This window comes from Aspergillus uvarum (assembly GCF_003184745.1).
Source record: "Aspergillus uvarum CBS 121591 unplaced genomic scaffold BO82scaffold_47, whole genome shotgun sequence".
NCBI lineage: Eukaryota > Fungi > Ascomycota > Eurotiomycetes > Eurotiales > Aspergillaceae > Aspergillus > Aspergillus uvarum.
Window position 1 is genome coordinate 161,194 of NW_020291344.1, and position 19,197 is coordinate 180,390.

Genomic DNA, 19,197 nt, shown 5'->3' on the forward strand with positions numbered 1-19,197 from the left:
TCTTTCCCTTACAGCCTCATTACGGGACTTGGTCACCACAGTATCCTGTCATTTCGCCCTTCAAAGACAGCGTGTGTGATAAGAGGCAGCTTTGATTTTGTCACCTCCTTGTTCAGCTGAGGTTACTGGGGTAGCGAAGAGCAGTCCCGACGCTGAGAGACGATCACCTGGAAGTCTGATGTGAAGGTCTGGACTCTCCGCGGTTGGAGTCTGGGGGAATTTGAAAGTGGACACTTGAAACTGTGCTCCATCCATCTGTTCTCCGTATGGGGGGGCTCCACCTCGGGCGGATTCCTCCATGCGAAACACTTCCTCGGTCGGCTCTCTTCCGTTCCCCATTCATCTCCCTTCCCATCCCATCCACTAACCTTAGAACAAGTAGCAAGCAGTCAACAATGCCGTTCGTTTTCACATCTTTAGGTCTAAACGTGTAACACGATTTCCTGAACCCATACGACCGTCCTAAAATCTTTTCATGGAAGGTCAAACCTCTCAGACCCTCTCTATCTTGGAGAATTCTATCTATTGTTCTATCATGCCTCTAGCTGCTGTACCAATAGCCATCACTCAAGGAACCTATACCTCTTCTACCTGTATCACTCGACTTTCCTCTCGGGCCGGCTAGAATTGTGGTCTAGGAATCTCGAACGCATCGGTAGTCCGCCCGTACGAAATGCCCCCCAGGCGACTGATGGGCTTGAGAACCTTGAGGTCGACAATACTCTTATCCTCATTGATGGCATCATCTCGAACCCAGAACCGGACACCCTCAATAATCGCGAGGACGCTGGACTTCTTTCCCGGAGTCGTTCGGCTTTCAAACTCCCTGGTCTCGACAAGCTTCCCTTCAATGGACATGATAGATTCTTTGACCCGAGCTGGTTTGACAATGGTACTCGGCTCTTGGTGTAATCCCGAGACCTCCCATTCCGATACGCCATAGGGAGCGTTGATGGCAGTCGCATTGGCCGCTTCCACGAAGTGTTCCGAAATAATATTAATCACACATTCCTCGGTCTCTGCCAGATTCTTCAGGGTGTCTTTCGCCTTGTCAAGGGAGCCAACAAATCCCACAATAAAGAGTGGAGGATCGTGGTTGATAACCTGTGAATAACTGAACGGGGCCAGATTGGCTGTCTTCCCATCCTTGGACTTCGTGCTGATGAGCGCAATGGGTCTGGGGACCATCCCGGAGATGAGAAGTTTGTAATTAGAAGCCACGGGGCGCCCTTCCTCGTACGGGTCGATTTGCACATGGTTCTTCTTCAAACTCTCGCCTCCATCGTTACCTCCGTCTCCCTCCTTCCAGTCGGGCTTGGGAGGCTTCGAAAAGGTGACAGGGATGTCTCTGTTGAAGTCCGGCCGAGAAGCCTGAACTTTCTCGAAATCATCGTGGGCTTTGGACATATTCGAAGAGTGAGAAAAGGATCGAGGAGGGCAATTTGCTCGGATGTAGGCACGGGGAATTCTCTTTGGGACACTAGACATGCGTTAGTAAAACCAGCGGTTGGTGCTCGATCATTGTTATCGAGACTGTGCGGAAAGCATGGAGGCGTCATGACTGGAGGGGTCTGGGTATCGCTTACGCAAGAGAATATTTCGGCTTCAGAGAGTGGCACAAAGTAATTGATGAGACACGGTGGTACATTGGGACTGGATTTGAAAGTTGGCAGCCGAAGGACAGGCGGGATTTCAGGCGTGTGGTTGCCGTGCTAGGACCGAGCTGTATTTCCACAATGACGTCTCATGATTTTGCTCTTACCTCCACGCCACTCCCGAACGTTGAGAGCAAAGATATAGCGTGGCATTAAACCCCCACTATCGATAAGTTATCCGTGCCGCATCTCCCGTTTGTAAGCGTCCCGACCAACCCCGCGGTGGGACGGAAAATCGGGGGAGCATTGGGAAGCTTATCAAGTTGTCATCGACCGGAGCTGAAGATGAAGCCCTTCCTTTGGGTCCAAACTGGCGACACCACACGGCTGAAAAACTGCTGAGAGGCTTATATGTCTGATCCTGGTCTTGTCCAATTTCTGGTCACACCCATGGCAATTAGACAAGTCACCGACCAGCAGCAACAGAGAATATGGGTACGAATTTCAGTACTAGATCTATGTTCGAGCGTATATCACAGAGAATCTCCATGGACAGATAGTTAGTACAGATCACGCTACTAGACTTTTAGTCATCAATGTCGATGAATAGTCGCTTGGAAGCTTGTGACATTATGCAGACTTCAGCTCAAGATCGCAATTCCAAATGATAATCGGTAGGTAGCTAGATCTCGATTCCAAGCAGGGAACATGGCTCTATCAGGTGCTCCGATAAGAGAAAGACAGGCAAACAAGGCAAGGAAAGGCTTGTAGACCGACCCCTCTTTCCCCATCTTTCCCATCGCCATCACTTCAGCATCAGCACAAGACCCGACACCATACAGTGATTGTTCTACGAGCAAGTCTACAGTCTCAGATTCTATAGTTCTTCAACCGATATAATGACGAAGAACGATTACGAGATCTTCAAGCTGGGAGATTGGGACCTTCAGAGCGGGGAGAAGCTGGTCGACGCCTACATTGCATTCAAGACGTTTGGAGATCCCAAGTCGCCCGCCATTGTTTACCCCTCCTGGTTCTCAGGCCGTATGTGACTTGATTTTCATCTTCCAAGGTAGTCATGCATTTACACTGATATACACAGAGATCTCCGACAACTTCTGGTTAGTCGGAGAAGACAAGACCCTGAACCCCAATGAATACTACATAATCATCCCAGCGCTCTTTGGGAACGGCCAGTCAACATCGCCATCCAATTATCCCATTCAAGGACCCTTCCCAAAATGCTCCATCTACGACAACGTTCGCGCTCAGCATATGCTATTGACCCAGCATCTAGGCATCAGCCATCTACGTGCAGTGCTTGGATGGTCAATGGGAGCCGCGCAGAGCTTCCAGTGGGCGACACAGTATCCCGACTTTATGGATCTGGTGGTACCATTCTGCGGTTCAGCCAGGACGTCGCTCCATAACCAGGTATTCCTTGAGGGCGTGAAAAGTGCATTACTCGCAGCGAAGCACATTTCTTCAGCAGGATCTGGAAATGCCGGTGTTCTTGAAGCCGACCAGTCTGATAGGGCATGGAGCGAGAGAGAGAAACAGACCGGACTGAAGGCTTTTGGTAGGGGCTATGCTGGCTGGTAAGAATAATCGATCAACCCGTCCTTTGTCTGGAGCAGGAGACATTCTGACGTGCCCTCTGTGAAAGGGGATTCTCACAAGCATTCTACCGGGAAAAGCTATATGAGACCGCCCTCGGATACAAAGATTTAGAAGACTTCATGGTGAGCTTCTGGGAGAGCTGGGCGCTCTCGAAAGGTCAGCCTAGCCACGTGCGAATGCATGCACCGAGGAACCTTTGTTGATAGGACTTGCATTTTAGACCCAGCCAATCTCCTGACAATGCTGCAAACATGGCAGAATGCGAATGTGGCAGATCAAAAGCCATATAACGGAGATTTCGAGAAGGCCATGGCTTCTATCCAAGCAAGAGTCTTGGTGTTGCCTGGAAAGACCGACCTATACTTCCCGTAAGTGTGTCGTGCTGCGTGCGTTATCTGGAGGCAGAAACTCATATCCAAACACACAGGCCTGAGGACTCGGAGTATGAGGTTGCCTGTATGGCACCAGGAGTTGGTACTCTCGACATCTTTCCCTCGGTTTGGGGTCGTAAGTTTTGTCCTACAACCCCGAACGAGTCTCTGATCTAATGCATAACTCAACAGATTGGGCTGGTGGTCCCGGATTGAGTAAGGATGATCTCAACTGGTTGGACAAGAAATTGAACGATTTTTTCAAAGGGGAAACCTCTTCTATCGGAGAGAGGTTGGGGGAGAAACTCAAGTTTATGACCTTGGGAGGGCAGTAGTAGTGACTAAGGTGGATCCAAGCAGCAAGTACTAGTGACTTGGTAGTTGTTTGAACAGTGTCACTCTTATGAACCGTAACCGAACTTCCAAGTGAATTGGGTTGTGCTTTCCCGCAATCAACCATCATCCACTCGCACGTGATGGGGCTGGAATGCTGAATCAGCTGCTGATCTGGTGGCCGGCGATAAACCTTCAAGCGCCTCCTCATTTCCAACCCCGAGTCGATCAAAGCAGCTGTTGCAAGTTCCAGCCACTTTTCCTTACTTTCTCTTTTAATCCTCCCTTTCCATATTGTCATTACCACACTTCAAGATATTCCTTTCATCATATCTGGCGATTTTCTTTTCCACAGTTTCCAAAGTCTTTCCTTCATTTTCGCGGCTACTCCGTATCTATTAGTCGCCTGCCTGCCTTCCCAGCGCCTATTCGGCGCAACCGCTTTATCCTGTAACACACGACAGACGAAAGAGCCAACATGACAGCACCACCAGCCAGGCAGTGGGGAGTCACTCCTCCTATTTCCACCGCCCTTCCTACTCCAGATGAGCTTACCGCCAACGATGATCTGATTTCCGAGCTGAAGGCGCAGAATAACTTCGAAAGTCCGGCGGAGACCGAACGAAGGTGAGAAGGATCCTGTCATGTTTGGCTGACGCTGCTTCACACAAATGCTGATTTTACTTGTGCACTCTAGACAACAGGTCCTTCTACTTCTTCAACGTGTCGCCATCGAGTTTGTCAAAGTCGTCAGCCGCAAGAAGGGTCTCTCCCCTGCAGCCGTGGAGGCAGCTGGAGGGAAGATTCTCACGTACGGCAGTTACCGCCTTGGTGTTTATGGCCCAGGTGAGTTTGGCCGAATTCTCCTGTCAGAACTGGGACCAGGGATATTGATGCCTACTGTCATTAGGTTCGGATATCGATACGCTGGTTGTCGGACCTAAGCATGTCGTCATCGACGACTTCTTTGCTGAATTCCCCCTTGTCCTCGAACAGATGGCTCCACCGGGAGCAATTGAGAAAATGACACCAGTCCCCGATGCGTTCGTCCCTATCATCAAAATGGAGCTGTCGGGCATTAGCATCGATCTGATATTCGCGCGCCTCATCGTACCATCCGTGCCTATGAGTCTCGACCTGAAGAACAACGATTATCTGCGAGGCTTGGATGAAAAGGAAGTTCGGTCGCTCAACGGAACCCGTGTGACCGACCAGATTCTGGAGCTTGTACCTCAGCAAAAAACCTTCCGCCTGGCCTTGCGCGCCATTAAGCTTTGGGCGCAACGTAAGTGCCCATGCCCATGGTTCTAGACTGTATTCGATGCTTGTTGTGCTAATGTCATATCTTCAAATTAGAGCGAGCAATTTATGCCAATGTTGTGGGGTTCCCAGGTGGCGTCGCTTGGGCAATGCTTGTCGCACGAGTGTGTCAACTATACCCTCAAGCCACCGGCTCAGTCATTGTTGGCAAATTCTTCCGGATCATGACAAAGTGGGCCTGGCCTCAGCCCGTCTTACTGAAGCCAATTGAAGATGGCCCCCTCCAAATGAAAGTGTGGAACCCTAAGGTAAAGCTCCCCCGAGAAAAGTAAGGTTGCATGGCGAGGTGGTTAATTGATGTCAATTTAGATCTACAACGGTGATCGATTCCATTTGATGCCCATTATCACGCCTGCCTATCCCTCCATGTGCGCCACTCACAATGTTTCCGTGTCAACCAAGACTGTGATTCTTCGTGAGTTACAGAGGGGCGGTGACATTGTGGATAAGATCTTCATGAAGCAGCTCAACTGGAATGATTTGTTCAAACGACACACGTTCTTCACTCAGGACTACAAATACTACCTCAGCATCACCGCTTCCAGCAGAACCAAGGAGGCAGAGTCGGTGTGGTCCGGTCTTGTTGAATCTAAGATCCGCCACCTCGTCGGTGCCCTTGACAGGAAGGCTACAATTGCCGTCGCCCATCCATTCCCTAAAGGTTTCGAGAGGGTACACAAGGTTTCTTCCGAGGAGGAAATTGAGGCAGTCAAGACTGGCTCCACTAAATATCAGGACAGGGAAATCAAAACCGAGACCACTGATGAGACTAAGGATGCGGCCCACGAAGCTGCTGCGCAAAACGGCGCGGAAAACAAAGAGATTCCGGCCACGGAAGAGAAGGCTGCCGAGGACACCCGAGTCATGTATACGGCAACGTACTATATTGGGCTGGAGCTGAAACCACTCGAACCAGGTACGCTAATTGCGCCTCACCTGTGAACTCGCTGACCTCTGAAGGTGCCTCACGGTCCTTGGATATCTCATCCGATGCACAGCTGTTCAAATCTCTTTGCACCACATGGCCTGGATATCAGCCTGGGGTCATGGATGTGGCTATCACTCATGTTCGCAAGTAAGTGTCTCATGCATCACTCAAGTGAATCCTATGCTGATAACCATCACCAGTTTCGACCTGCCGGATGATGTTTTCCAACCCGGAGAGAAGAAACCCCTTCGGCCGAAGAAGAAGGTCATTAAGAAGTCCGACACAAGCGGCCACAAGCGGAGCATCGATTCATTGGACGTAAGTGCAAATAAGATAGTCAAAGTATATCACGAAGCGGCGCTAGCCCACGTAATCAAATGCGCATCATCGCGCATCGTGTGAAACTTGTCAGATCCGATGTCTGGATATAACTGATATCAACTGATTTCACAGGACGCATCCCAATCGGCTGCCAAGCGCCATGTCACATCCAATGGTATCTCCAACGGGGTGGCTAGCACTGCAACCACGCCCGCGTGAGTCGTGGTATAGTGCATCTGAGAACGCATTTCCACCGGGGCCGGCTCCCCACCAAACGCAAGCCGAGGGCCAGAAATTGATGAACGGTATTTGGGTTCGAAATCAGCCGTTCCCTTGCTCTGGACGAAAAAGCATTGATGAAAACACAATCGCAGCCGTATCTGACCGATTACACAGTTGATCTGGTATCCGGATTGCTTGCATTGCGAACAAGTCGACGCCTACCGGCAATACTTTTTCAAGGTTGGTTCTTCTACACTTCTTTGCCCTAATCGTCTTTCTTTGTGCTGCTTCCAGTCTTCACTTCGTACTCCTCATGTCCCTGCCAGCCAGCCAAAGTGGCATACTACAGATGGTCCTGCCTCGCCCCGACGAGGTGCCGCCGGTTTGTAATTGGTCGTAAGAGCCGGACAGCTGTCTTCCCATGACTCAATGGCCGTAAGGGTTACAGGATATCATTTGGAGTTGCTTTTCAGGAACCGACGGTTAATCGCTGTACATAATGCCTTGCATGCTTTGACTTAGGTGCTGGTGTATCTGCCAGTTAGGTCTAGTCGAATAAAGCTACACATTCCGTGGCCAAGGGGCCATTCTAACACAACCTCAATCTCAGCGCTAAGTTGTACTGACTTGACTCTATATGATGTCTATGAATGACTTCTATAAGGTCCTTCTAGTATGATTAGTGTGGTATATGCAACACCCAATTCTCATCACTCTGATCACCTCCACGCCTCAACCAGCTCACACAATGTCCCCTCCCCGCCGACATTCCCCGGAAACACCACAAACGGAATCCCCGCATGTCGCGAGGTGGGCTCATCACAACGCCAAATCGGCACCCCCGGCGCCGCCTGGCCGACCACCATGGCACGCCTGATCTCCAGTCCCTTCGTTGCCGCATCGGAAGAAGTAATCCCACCCTATTGTTAGAACCACAGAAAAGTCAGCCGTCCATGCAGTCAACAAACCTTAAGCACAAAGCCCACAAGCTCCCAAGATCTCAAGCCCAATATGAGCGAAACCACAAAGAGAAAACGAAATCAAGCCGAAAACGGCCGGGCGGGAAAAACACCAAAAGAAAAAAAGAGAAAGGAAATTGCTCTACACACCTTAGCAACAATATACCGCGGCCTGAGCCGGGCGACCACCCGCCTCAACACCTCCACCAACGCCTCTGCCACCCTCCCTCCGATCTTGAGACTCTCCCCGTCTCCCTGGCCGGTCACGAGATCCCGGCTCGTCATCACCAAGGTATCCCGTCCTGCTTGCAGGGATGTCTGGATTTGGGTCACCAGGTCTGCGATTGCGGGTCGGATGCTGGGGGTGTTGACGTTGGCGGTGGCGATGGAAGAAAGGGTGGGCTGGGTCAGGAGCGCGGGGACATCGAGGGTCAGGATGGCGAGGGCGTTGGTGCCCGTGGGCCCGTGGCGCTCCGTTAGGTACTTGAGCTGCGCGGTGGTCTTGGGCACGTACGAGCCGGCCAGGATGAGGCCCCCTGTGGTTCTCGGGTGCGGGAGGTCGAGGGCGGTTGCTGTGAGGGGCGGGATGGTGGGAATGGAGAGGCGGGTGGAGACGAAGGAGGCGGCCGTGCGGTGGAGGTAGGGTTTTGCGGACGGGGATTGGGCTTTGGCTGATATATAGGTTGTTTTGTTCAGTTTTCATTTGCGTGGAGGGCCGGATGTAGGAGGATGGGGATGAATGGGGTGGGGGTTGTCTGCCATGCATCTTGTTGAATTAGGGGGAAGAGGAGGGGGGGGAGGGGGGGGAGGGGGACATACCCAGAAGTAACCCGGCAACAAAAACATGCATATCCGACTCCGCGGCCGCGTTCACGATGACTACATTGCCTTCGGAGATTTGTCTTATCTTCTCGCACACGACTTCCGGTCCGCCGAGACGAATGTCCTCAATCGTGACCGAGTGGATTTCCTGCGGGCGGAACCGTCCCGGGGCTTTCTCCATCACGTAGTCCCTGAGGTTGGAGCTGTGGAATCCGAAGGTGGCGTCGCGCGCGAACGGGGTGGTGCCCGCGGGAATGAGGGAGTCGCCCTCGGCGACGTAGTGCACGTCGTTGATGGTCAGGCGGCCGCCTTGGAAGAAGAACGGGGCGAGGATGATGGCTGCGGCGGGGCCGAACACCGACTGCGCGACGTCGGCTTCGAGGGGGAAGTGACCGCGCAGCGTGCTGTCGCCGCGGAGGACGATGTCCACCGTTTGATGGGTGCGTGCGGCGGCTTCGGCGACGTTCTCGCAGATGGTGCGGATCAGCTGCTCGGCTTCGCTGGCGGGGAAGGCGCGCGAGTTGGTCAGGATGAAGAACCCGCCGGACGGTTGGCGGAACTCGTTGACGAGGGTGTCAATGTCCCAGACGGTGAGGACCGCGATGTCATGGCAGGTTTGGGTGCCGGTTGGGTCGTCATCAAGCACGACGAGACGACTGGGCGAGGTGGTCGAGAGGAGCTGGGCGATCTGGCCTTGAGCGTCGATGGTGGACTCGGGGGGCAATTGAGCCAGGGTGCTTCGGCGCGACAGCACCGGGTAGTTGCGAATACTAGCCATGGTGACTATGAAGCTTGTGATAGCTTGGTTGATTGGAACATGATGGGTTTGTTGTGGTGGAAGCGCAATAAATAGACTGGAAAGATAAGGCGATGTGGGGAGATGAAGCGGGGAGAGAAAGAGAAAGATCGGACAGAAAGCCGAACTCCCCGAGTAGAGATTCTCGGTCGAGAGAAGAAAATGAAAAACTCATATCTTGCTGAATGCATCATGCTATATGCTATGCACAGAAAAAGAAAACCAGAACAACATCAACAACAGTCAGCAGCCCATCCACTCCAAACACCACAAGCGCCATGACATGTGCGGAGATGCAAATCAGTCATCATGAGTGAAGCCAAGCAACCAGTGACAGAATGCAGTTATATCCAAAAGTGTCAATACACACAAACCAACCTGAAGAAGGATTCAAGGCCATTGAACACAAGGGGGCAAAAGAGAAAGAAAGTCGAATGATCGCAAAGATGGTTATCAACCTGTCATTATGCATGTCCTTCTTTTATGTCTTCTCAGAACTTCGAAGCAGAAAACGAAATAAATAAGAAATCAAGTCACCGGCACTCCTGAAGCTGCATCCCGTGCAAAACAGAGTATCAAAACGTCCATATACCGCCTCAAGCATGACTAGGGAAGAAGAGATTGGTGTGTCAGCGGGCACATCAAGAAGATTATAGAGCATGAAACAGTAAGAAAGGGTTGTGTTGCAGCGTAAACCTAAGAACATTTTGCCTGTCGCGGCGTTCAGCCAACAACGCTGCGGAAGCTGAGAGCTTCGAGAAAGCCTCCTAGATCCTCCTTCTGCACTTCGACCACGCAGTGCTCGAAACTATCGATGCGGACGCGGGCACTGGTTTCTTGGACCACTTCCTGGAAGGCGATCCCAAAACGATTCCGCAGAAGGTGCTTGTTACCACGCAGGTCCTGCTCGTCCTCGGATTCCGATTCGGACTCTGAGGAGGATTCTTCGGTTTCCTCGTCCTCGTCCTCATCCTCGTCCTCGCCCTCGCCATCATCTCTTGCTGCACGCTCCGCCGCGCGTTTGGCTCGACGCTGCTCCCGCTCCTTCCGCTTCTTCTCCTTGGCCTCCTTTTTCCGCCGTCTCTCCTCGCGGCGTTTGCTTAGAGCAGCAAAGTCGACAACACCTCCTCCGCCTCCTGTGCCGACGACCACATAAAGACCCCGATCCTCGTCAAGCCCGGCCAGAACTAACGGGGTGCCAACAGCCCGTCTGCGGCCGATCTTGACGGTATCCGCTCGTTCCCGTTCCTGCACGCGGATGGCCTCCGCGACCCAGAGAGCCAATTTCGTCAGCGCCCCAGGGTTGGTGAACAATTTGAGATCTGGACCGTCCTTGACAACGGCGATGCGGAATGCGCGCAAGTGGCGGATCTGATGTTTGGACAATAACGATGTACCAGTCCGCAGGATGGCGCGGTGGAGATGTTGTGCAAGAGAAAGTGAGCCAAGGAGCAGCGTCGGCGACTCTGATGTCAGTGATAACGCATCATATGCACTCCAAAACCGGGGGAGAAGGCTGGACAGGTCAGATTCCGTAGATACATCGTCAGTGGTTTCGAGGGCAGGTTTCGATAGCCGTTTCGCATCCCACGTGCCAGGAGCATCCTCCGGGCCAACCTCTAGAATAGCACCAATGATAACGCCGACGTCAGCGGCAGAAAGGCAAGCTTTCCAGCCCCAGCAGCGGACGAAACCCCATCCTTCGCGAGATGCAGCATGACCGGACGCTTCGGGAGGAACAAGCCCGTCGAGTCCGTACATTGGTGCGTATTTGAGCAGGCGCTGCCGTAATACTCGCTTAAGTTCCATATCCATGTGAGTATAGTTTTGGTGACTTTGATTCAGACTGATGCCCATTTTCGCGAGCAGTTTGTGTAACCGCTTCTTACCATTTTCCGTCCAGACATGTAATCTTGATGCCAGGTAAGGGCTGTGAAGCATACTGTCGTAGAGCGACCAGTGTCGGATGAGAAGGAACCGAGGCTCGGGAGAGAGTCGGATTGACTTGTCGGTTGGTGACCGAGCAGTGGTCGGGATGACACCGTTGATTTCGCCTCTGATGTCGCGCTCGTAGGGATCGGGAGGGTTTAATCGGTGGACTTCATCTCTCATGATCTGCCGTATTCGTTCGCCTCGCTCTCCGCCCCAACCGGCCGAGCCACCATACTCCAGCGCATTGGACACGCCCACGCCGGACATCGTTCGGCCACTCAGTTCCAAGCTCGACACACCTACAATGGCCAGCCACAGTAGATCATTATCTTCTCGACCAAGCTCGGACGCAAGTGAATATACGAGGGACGATATCGGCTCCGAGTACGACGTGCCGGAGTTATAGTAACTCTGCAAGAGGCCTTCATACTTCCGTCGCATACGAAGCAAGCGACGCCTTAAGGTCCGCTCGGAGGGCGGTTTGGGATGTATGGGGGACGGCGAGTCCGACGTTGGCGTAACGGAGCGAGAGGAGTTAGAGGAATCGTGCCCCATCCTTCGGGGACGACTTGGAGATGAGATGATATACGAGCCCTGCACGAGAGCACCCAGGTTAGCCTCGAACAACAACCGCCGCGAGTACTGCGGACGGACAAAACATACCGAATCACTCCTCCTACGCTGACGAGGCGGACCGTCGTCCTCGTCGGATTCATCCTCATCGTCCTGGCGCGACCACGACTTCCGCTTCTTGGAATCCGAGCTAGAAGGATGATCGGCTTCACCGTCGCTCTCCGAGCCATCGGCGGCAAGTTCGTCGAAATCGTCTGCTTCCTCGTCCACCTCCGGCATCGCCATCAACTCACAATACGCCTCCCTCTCCCTACCCAGCTCCTCCTCGATATCTCCGTCGTCGTAGACCACAATACCCCCATTGCCCGACGCGTAACCGGGCGTGATGCACCCTTTGTCCACCCCACGCGGTTTCCGTCTCTCCTTGCCGGTCCCCGTGTCCGCCATGCCACCAGCATCAGCAATAGCCTCACCCCCGAACACATTAGATAGGTTCCAGGGCCGTCGTGCGTCGAAGACCCAAACCTCGACCCCTCCCATATCCTGAGCCCCTCGTCCCTCGTCGTCCTCATTATTGTTTTCGTCTTCCTCGTCCGGGCCACTCAAGCACAAGATCTCCGTCAGGTCGACCAAGCCACCCACCCCAAGACAGATGACAACACCCCCGCTACCGCCATTCGTCGTCCGCATGGGCTTGACCAGCTCCTCGCCGGCGCGCGAGAGATCGCCATAGCCGGCCACGGGTTGGATCTTGTGGGGGATGTAGTCGCGCTTCAGTAGGGCGGTCAGAATTCGACAGGCACAGAGCGCATCGGGTTCGAGGGCGACGAGGATCAGCACCGGAGGGGACAATGGGTGATGTGAGCGGAGTAATTGGAGGTATAAATGGGAGATGAGTTGACGAGGGAGATACATGGCGCCCGGTGAAAACTAGGCAAGGCGCGAAAAGACACACCCCCGCCGCACTACTTCTCTCCTCGACTCGAACGTCGAAGATAAGGGTCCGTTGGGCCGGTCTTTTGTTGTAGGTCGTGGGTAAGTTCTTATAGAGGATCACCTCCACACACGCGCGCGCGTGTGTATGCGCGGGTTAACGATAGTATTCCGGGGGAAGTTGTCAACAGGCAGATAAAGCAGACAGCGAAGTGCAAGGAGCAGCAGCAGTAGCAGCAGCAGCAACAACAGCGACAGAGAGGGCCCCCTTCGAAGGCCCCAACTCCGTGGGGGGGGTTTATAGAAAGATGGTGGGATAACGATGGGAGGGAGAGAAGTGGGAGCAATCTTTTGCAAGTAAAGGTAAGAACAATTTCTAGACGGTCAAAGACTCCATTGTCTAAGAGGGGTAAGATGTTTATTGGAGACGACAATCGAGATCGAGTCAAGAGAGGGCAAAGTAGGGCAGTTGAGGGCAGTTGAGCGGCTAAAGTAAGTTAACAGAAGTAACGAAGTAATAATCGGTTTTCCCGTCGCGCATCTCCAGGGCCCAAAGACGCGTCTGGCACGTGCGGAGGTCGAGTGGCCGCCAAGCCTGCTTTTTCTCTTTTAGGATTCATTGCTTTACTCCCATTTCAATTGGTTTCCACTGAAGAATTTCAAGGTTCTCCTTTCCCCTTCCCTTTTTCGATCTTTTTTTTTTTTCCTTTTTCCTTTTTCTTTTACTCTTGTTGCTGGAGACCTTCGGCATACTTTCAGTTGCTGGTGTTGCGAAGGAAGGGCTGACAATGTATCCAACTCATTCTCACACACTTCCTCCCGTCTCTCGTGTTCCGCGCTTGTATCTGTTTGTCACGGAGGCGTTCGTTCCTGCTTATGGATTTTGCACCACATGCAGATGAACATTGATTTCCTCCAGAAATAAACCAAGGATCTAAATGCCTTCTATGAGTTCGTCCTAAGGGCGATGATATCATACCCGGTTGCAGACCTCCTATCCTGTGGTTCCAGGTTGATTTGCGTTTGCGATTGTTGCATGAATATGGTCAGAAGAGCGATTGCCGCCGGTTCCTCTGCGCCACTACGCCCAGTAATCATAATCATCTTGATTAGCAAGACCTATAACAAGCAATAATTTCATGACTTGAATAAAAAAGTGATTAATAGTGAACGAGCTTAGGTATAGTGAACATGAACACAGATCGAATATACGAAAAACTCCACACGCTATACACGCTATACAACATCCCAAATTAAGCAGAGCTCGCGCCTAGAAGCGAGCCGCCGAGCCAGACGGCAGCACATGCACCAAGCACAGTCAATCCAATGAACCGCTTCTCCCAGGTGGACTCCTCGGTCATCCTCGCGGGTCCAACCTTCATCTTGACCGTGTGATGCGGGGATACCTGATAATGCATATCTGACTCCGGACGTGGAACGGCTGCCCCATCCTGCAGCAGTGAATCATTGTGCCCGGCAAACATGTCTCGATCGTGTGTGCGCCATTTCTCGACCAGCCGGGCGATTTCGATGAGGTCCTCCTTGAGGGAGCCCGGCTCAGTGGCATTGACATTCTCAACCTCGACATTCTGGACATTTCCGAAGAAGTCCACCACCGTCCGCAGGCGACCCTCTTGCTCGCCGCCAGGGAAGAGATCCCACCGCACACCCGGCTGGGAATGGATCTTGGACTCATCGTAAGAATCGAAGAGGTCTCCCAGAGTCTGTTTCGAGTTCGCACTCGTGACCTGCGTTTCGAGGAACTCCAGCACATAGTATGTCCACCGATCAATCACCGCGACACCCACATCACTGTCTGCATGGTGGGAGTACGAGGACTGGTCGAGCGCACTCGATCCGGTAGCGATGATGTTGGGCGAGTAGAAATGCGTATACATGGTGTTGGCCTGGCAAGTATCGATCATGAACAGAAGCTCATGGTAGCGCTTCTTCTCCCACATTTGACCAAAGGCATCCGCCAGATCCCATGCCCCGATCTCCTCTGAGTCCTGGAACTTCAGGAACTGGTCCCCCCCGTGGCCGGTCATGTATACCAGAACGTTGCTTCCTGCGTCGGAACCCAGCCGCTTGCTGCGGGGCACATCTTCGTCGAGACGGTCAGTCAGGAGGCGAATGAAATTCTCCACGGTGACTTCGTAACCGCGATAGTCGACTTCGATGTTGTCGCCATAAAGATCGACTGCGCGGTCGGCGTTACTGTAAACGGTTCCGGGAAAAGCGTTGCGGGGGTTGCAGGCCATATCGTCGGGGAGCATTAGGATAATTTGCGAGTCGGGAATCCCCAACCGCTTAACAGTGCGATAGAGAGAGAGGACATTGGCGAGGTGGCGGTAGTTGAACCAGAAGCGTGAGGTAGAGACGAGAACGGCCCAGTTCGATGTGTGCTCAGAGGTCACGGAGATTGTGAATAGAAGAAGAACGAAGGGAAGGGCCCGAACGAACCCAGAATACATGGTCAACATGGCAAGCGATGGGAGGAGTTTAGAGCATGATCAAAGTGGATGATTATCAACCGAGATGTGATGATGGCCAGGCACAAGCACAGATTCGGGGGCGGCGGCGGCGGCGGCGGAGGAAGAGCGGCAATCCTCAGGCACCGAAGCGGATACGGTGGAGTCAGCGCGCTAACTACATTGGACTTAGAATCAGATCGATACTTAATCAGTTATCGTCCACATGCGCACCGGCCATAGGCCCATTAGCCCTCATGATGTCCAGTGAGAATTTAGGCAATGAGGCAATGAGGCAGTGCACAGCTCTGTGGTGAGCGGACTGCTATTCACTCATTGTGTCAGATCCGTATTTGAGATAAGATGGTCAATGGTGTCAAATATACTACTGTATATCCATGTGAACAATTACCTGACATGTACCCTCCACCACTATCCGAGGAGCAACGCCTCTGGCTGGCTTTCAGCGTTCAAGATTGGCAAGTTAGCCATGGCTCCATGCTCAAGCGCGTTCGCAGTCAATCTGCGCATAGTGTCCTCTGCTGTCCCATCGGAGTGACGCTGTTTCCAACGCCATTCCCTCGAGCGCATTTCGATCAAGCACTAGAACTGCAGAGCATCTATAACGAGCTGTACTGTGCTATGACCGAAGATGAGCATTGGATTCAGACAACCCTACAACAGATCCTTCATGTCAACTCGCTTGCTGCGGCTTTGTGGGAGATACACCAAAAGGTCAAGCGTGTAGATGGGTACATCCAAAACATTTCATGTGGAATATTCCGTTCAGACTACATGCTTCAAGGCGACGGAACCCCAAAGCTGGCTATCGACCCAGCCGACGGCCCTATCTCCACCCCGCAGCTGAAGCAAGTCGAGTTCAATACCTTCTCCTGCGCCGGGGCATCCCACGCACAAAGGACCGTGGAGATGCACCGCCATTTCACCCGTACAGGCGCATACGCTTCCCTCACAAACGGGGATTCACCTGTTGGTCTTGCTGCCTTGCCCGAAAACAACAATATTCAATCACTAGGTGCCTGCCTCGCAGAAGCGCACGCCCTTTATGGGCAAGCAAAGAGCAAGGTAGCTGCCAAAACAGCCGTCCTCTTTGTTGTCCAGCCCCAGAACTTCAACATTGCTGACGAACGGCCCGTCGAATATGCGCTGTGGAATCGAGACAGTCCCGTCCCCGCCCACCGTGTCGAATGGGGCGACGATCTCCTCGAATACACCTCCCTGTCCAAAACGAAAGAGCTGCTCTTTCACCCACCGTGGCTGCAGTCACAAACCCCAATCGAAATTTCCGTCGTCTACCTGCGCGCCGGCTACGAAGCCGACGAATACGACCATGCAGGCAAGAGAGCGCGGGTCCGATTGGAGACATCCCGAGCGATCAAATGCCCGTCATTACTGGCACAGATCCTTACGTTCAAGAAGGTCCAGCAAGCCCTCGCAGAGCCCGGGTCTGTGGAGAGGTTCCTGTCGCCGGAGAAGGCGGCCAAGATCAGGAAGACCTTCGTACCCATGTATCCGCTGGATGAGTCGCAAGCGGGTGTGCGGGCTCGAAGGTGGGCAGCTGATCCAGATGTCGCGGAGAACTTCGTGTTGAAACCGTCACTGGAGGGTGGAGGTCACAATGTTTACGGGGCGGATATACCTGATTTTCTGGCTTCGGTTACGCCGTCCACGTGGTGTGCATACATCTTGATGGAGCGCATCTGCTCGCCGGCAATGTATAATGTACTCATGTCGCCGCAGGGCATTGACTCGGGCCCGGTCGTATCGGAGCTCGGCGTGATCGGGACCTGTATCTGGAAGAAGAGGACGATGGAGGGCTCGGAATTTCTGAGTAACACAGTTGCAGGGTGGTCATTCAAGACCAAGCATACCGGCGTGGATGAGATGAGCGTGGTGAAGGGCTATGGGTGCTTTGACACTCCACTCCTATACTGATGTGCTCATGAACGAATGTCAATCCACACATAAAGTAAGTCACACAATTCATTCCATTCCGAACCCTGATATCATGACGAACATACAGACACGCTTAAAGTATGCTAGTGTACTGTTCCATACCGATGCGATCGGCATTACCTACGCCTGATTTATTCAGACCGCCGTTGGTGGCGTCGGCGGGATCCAAGCTCCAAGAACCATGCTCTAATCTAAGATATATGCATTGTATCAAAACTAAAGGTCTAACATAGTCAAGTAATCGTACAATTCGACGCTTATTTGCCGATCTCAACACCACCAGTGGCACCGAGGAGACGCTACAATACTCAATTAGCGATCTGCTTTGGAAGCAGTTGACGAACAGAGATCCACATACCTTGATGTCACCGTAGATGGCGAACTGACCAGCGGTGATGGTACCAACCTGGAGAGGAGATTAGCTTTCAAAGTCCAGATTCGTCGCCTTTTGAGGACTGATCTTACCATGAAGAGACGAGCACCGATACCGGCGTAAGAGCCACGGAGACCAAGCTCCTTACCGATCTTGATGAGACGAGAAATGGTACCCTCACCGGGCTCACCGGGGGTCTTGTTGATCTTGGAGAGCATAGTGTCGGCGGGCTGGGAGACGATGGCAGCAGCGAAACCAGCAATGAGACCAGAGCCAAGGTTGATACCAGTCTTAGCACCCTCGGAGATAGAGTTCTTGTCAACGACGCCGTAGACAGCCTCGACGGTCTTCTCGAAAACGACGAACTTGGCCATAGTGTAAGGAACCCTGCCGAAAGTTAGCAATGGCGCATAGACCTATATATGGGCGCGGACGGCCGGGAGGTCGCGGGAAGACGTACTGCTTGAAGAGCATAGGACCGAAACCAGAGTAGAAAGCACCGATACCCTCGTTCTTGAGGATCTTACCGAAACCGCTCATGAGACCGGAAGCGAAGGTAGGCTGGGAGACGAGACGAATACGGGTGGCCTCAAGAGGGCACAGGGCGATATCAGCGAAGAACTCAGCGGTGGCGGAAGAGGCAAGGTAGATGGCGGTGCGGTTGTTGGAGGCAGTCTCCAGACCGAGCTGGTTGATCCACTGCTGCTTGAAGAACTCGTAACCTCCAAACTTGAAAGCACCCTGGAGGAAGTAACCGGCAGCGGTAGGACCGAAACCAGTGAGGAGAGCGCCAGCACCCTCGTTGGCAATGACCTGCTTGAAGCCACCGATCATACCACGGTTGTAGGTGACGGGGTCAAGCTGGATTCTGGTCTTGACGCTGCAAGGCACGAGAAAGAGAGGACGTTAGCAACGGGCATGGTCGGATGGCAGGACGGGTTAAGTCGATCGAGCGCGCGCACAGGCGGAATGCCGAGCGCATTCGTCGATTGTGACGTGGGCGAGATGAGACGGTGTCCGACTTACACATCGACAGGAGTGAGAGCTCCGTGAGTGACGGAACAGCAGACAGCACCAGCGAAGGCGAATCTGGAGTAGAGGCCGAGGCCAGTAGGCGCGTCGGCCTTGGGAGTAGTGGCGGACATTATGTATGGAAGGGTATATGGGATGTTATAGAAAAACAAAACGAAAAGGAGGAGAGGAGTGTGGGGGGAAGGGGAAGGGGAAAGGAAAGAAGAGCGAAGCGATTGAAGCTTTGCAGAGATTGGAAAGGAAGAAAATGGAGGCGGCCGGCAACGGGGGAGGGAGGGAAAAGAGTCGACTAGGACTAGTTTGAAAGGGATGGCCGGAACCTCGCGCTGCTTTTGGCCCTAGTGGCTAGCGGAACCCGAAAACTTTTCGCTGCCAATGCACCGCGCCTTGGAACCGCTTTAACTCCGATCTCCCGGTCAACACATGGACATGACGGCAAAAATCATTAACTACGGAGGAATTGAGTAATGCTAACAATAGCATTGGTAGGATAAGAGAGCTGACTGAATCACTCCCGGTCTCCCAATTGCTCGTTTACTCAGGACAATGTGATTCTTGGGAATTCTCGACAAGGGGCAAGTGGCTTTTCTAACATTGATTCCGGTTGTTTGTTACTGGA

The 19,197-nt window shown here is 52.9% G+C and overlaps 8 protein-coding genes across 8 annotated transcripts; 3 read left to right on the top strand and 5 right to left on the bottom strand.

The window, feature by feature from the left end:
* Positions 1–390: 390 nt before the first annotated feature.
* On the bottom strand, positions 391–1,620 carry BO82DRAFT_356517 (flavin reductase family protein). Its single transcript, XM_025635746.1, has one exon. It carries the CDS (start codon positions 1,405–1,407, stop codon positions 622–624), a length of 786 nt encoding a protein of 261 aa, XP_025489545.1. The 5' UTR covers positions 1,408–1,620; the 3' UTR covers positions 391–621.
* Positions 1,621–2,391: 771 nt separating this feature from the next.
* On the top strand, positions 2,392–4,010 carry BO82DRAFT_356518 (homoserine acetyltransferase family protein). The gene is made up of 6 exons (XM_025635747.1): positions 2,392–2,639; positions 2,698–3,193; positions 3,262–3,371; positions 3,436–3,583; positions 3,643–3,722; positions 3,779–4,010. Exons 1-6 carry the CDS (start codon positions 2,495–2,497, stop codon positions 3,919–3,921), a joined length of 1,122 nt encoding a protein of 373 aa, XP_025489546.1. The 5' UTR covers positions 2,392–2,494; the 3' UTR covers positions 3,922–4,010.
* Positions 4,011–4,397: 387 nt separating this feature from the next.
* BO82DRAFT_289101 (polynucleotide adenylyltransferase) lies at positions 4,398–6,569 on the top strand (the record flags this gene model as incomplete). Its single annotated transcript, XM_025631635.1, has 7 exons — positions 4,398–4,546; positions 4,617–4,765; positions 4,830–5,204; positions 5,276–5,487; positions 5,549–6,155; positions 6,200–6,314; positions 6,368–6,569. The coding sequence occupies 7 exons, from the start codon at positions 4,398–4,400 to the stop codon at positions 6,567–6,569; spliced, it is 1,809 nt and encodes a 602-aa protein (XP_025489547.1).
* A 762-nt stretch (positions 6,570–7,331) lies between these two features.
* On the bottom strand, positions 7,332–9,326 carry BO82DRAFT_356522 (uncharacterized protein). Its single transcript, XM_025635748.1, has 3 exons — positions 8,489–9,326; positions 7,820–8,340; positions 7,332–7,630 (listed from the first exon to the last, which is right to left on the bottom strand). The coding sequence occupies exons 1-3, from the start codon at positions 9,267–9,269 to the stop codon at positions 7,430–7,432; spliced, it is 1,503 nt and encodes a 500-aa protein (XP_025489548.1). The 5' UTR covers positions 9,270–9,326; the 3' UTR covers positions 7,332–7,429.
* A 684-nt stretch (positions 9,327–10,010) lies between these two features.
* BO82DRAFT_376501 (cell division control 45 family protein) lies at positions 10,011–12,707 on the bottom strand (the record flags this gene model as incomplete). Its single annotated transcript, XM_025637528.1, has 2 exons — positions 10,011–11,813; positions 11,883–12,707. 2 exons carry the CDS (start codon positions 12,705–12,707, stop codon positions 10,011–10,013), a joined length of 2,628 nt encoding a protein of 875 aa, XP_025489549.1.
* A 1,137-nt stretch (positions 12,708–13,844) lies between these two features.
* Positions 13,845–15,298, bottom strand: BO82DRAFT_356524 (GPI-anchor transamidase). Its single transcript, XM_025635749.1, has one exon. It carries the CDS (start codon positions 15,197–15,199, stop codon positions 13,979–13,981), a length of 1,221 nt encoding a protein of 406 aa, XP_025489550.1. The 5' UTR covers positions 15,200–15,298; the 3' UTR covers positions 13,845–13,978.
* Positions 15,299–15,610: 312 nt separating this feature from the next.
* BO82DRAFT_356525 (glutathione synthetase) lies at positions 15,611–17,359 on the top strand (the record flags this gene model as incomplete). Its single annotated transcript, XM_025635750.1, has 1 exon — positions 15,611–17,359. One exon carries the CDS (start codon positions 15,614–15,616, stop codon positions 17,150–17,152), a length of 1,539 nt encoding a protein of 512 aa, XP_025489551.1. The 3' UTR covers positions 17,153–17,359.
* Positions 17,360–17,375: 16 nt separating this feature from the next.
* Positions 17,376–18,691, bottom strand: BO82DRAFT_393955 (putative mitochondrial phosphate carrier protein (Mir1); the record flags this gene model as incomplete). The annotated part of the gene is made up of 5 exons (XM_025638705.1): positions 17,376–17,472; positions 17,532–17,579; positions 17,639–17,933; positions 18,007–18,426; positions 18,573–18,691. The coding sequence occupies 5 exons, from the start codon at positions 18,689–18,691 to the stop codon at positions 17,431–17,433; spliced, it is 924 nt and encodes a 307-aa protein (XP_025489552.1). The 3' UTR covers positions 17,376–17,430.
* Between the last annotated feature and the right edge of the window lie 506 nt (positions 18,692–19,197).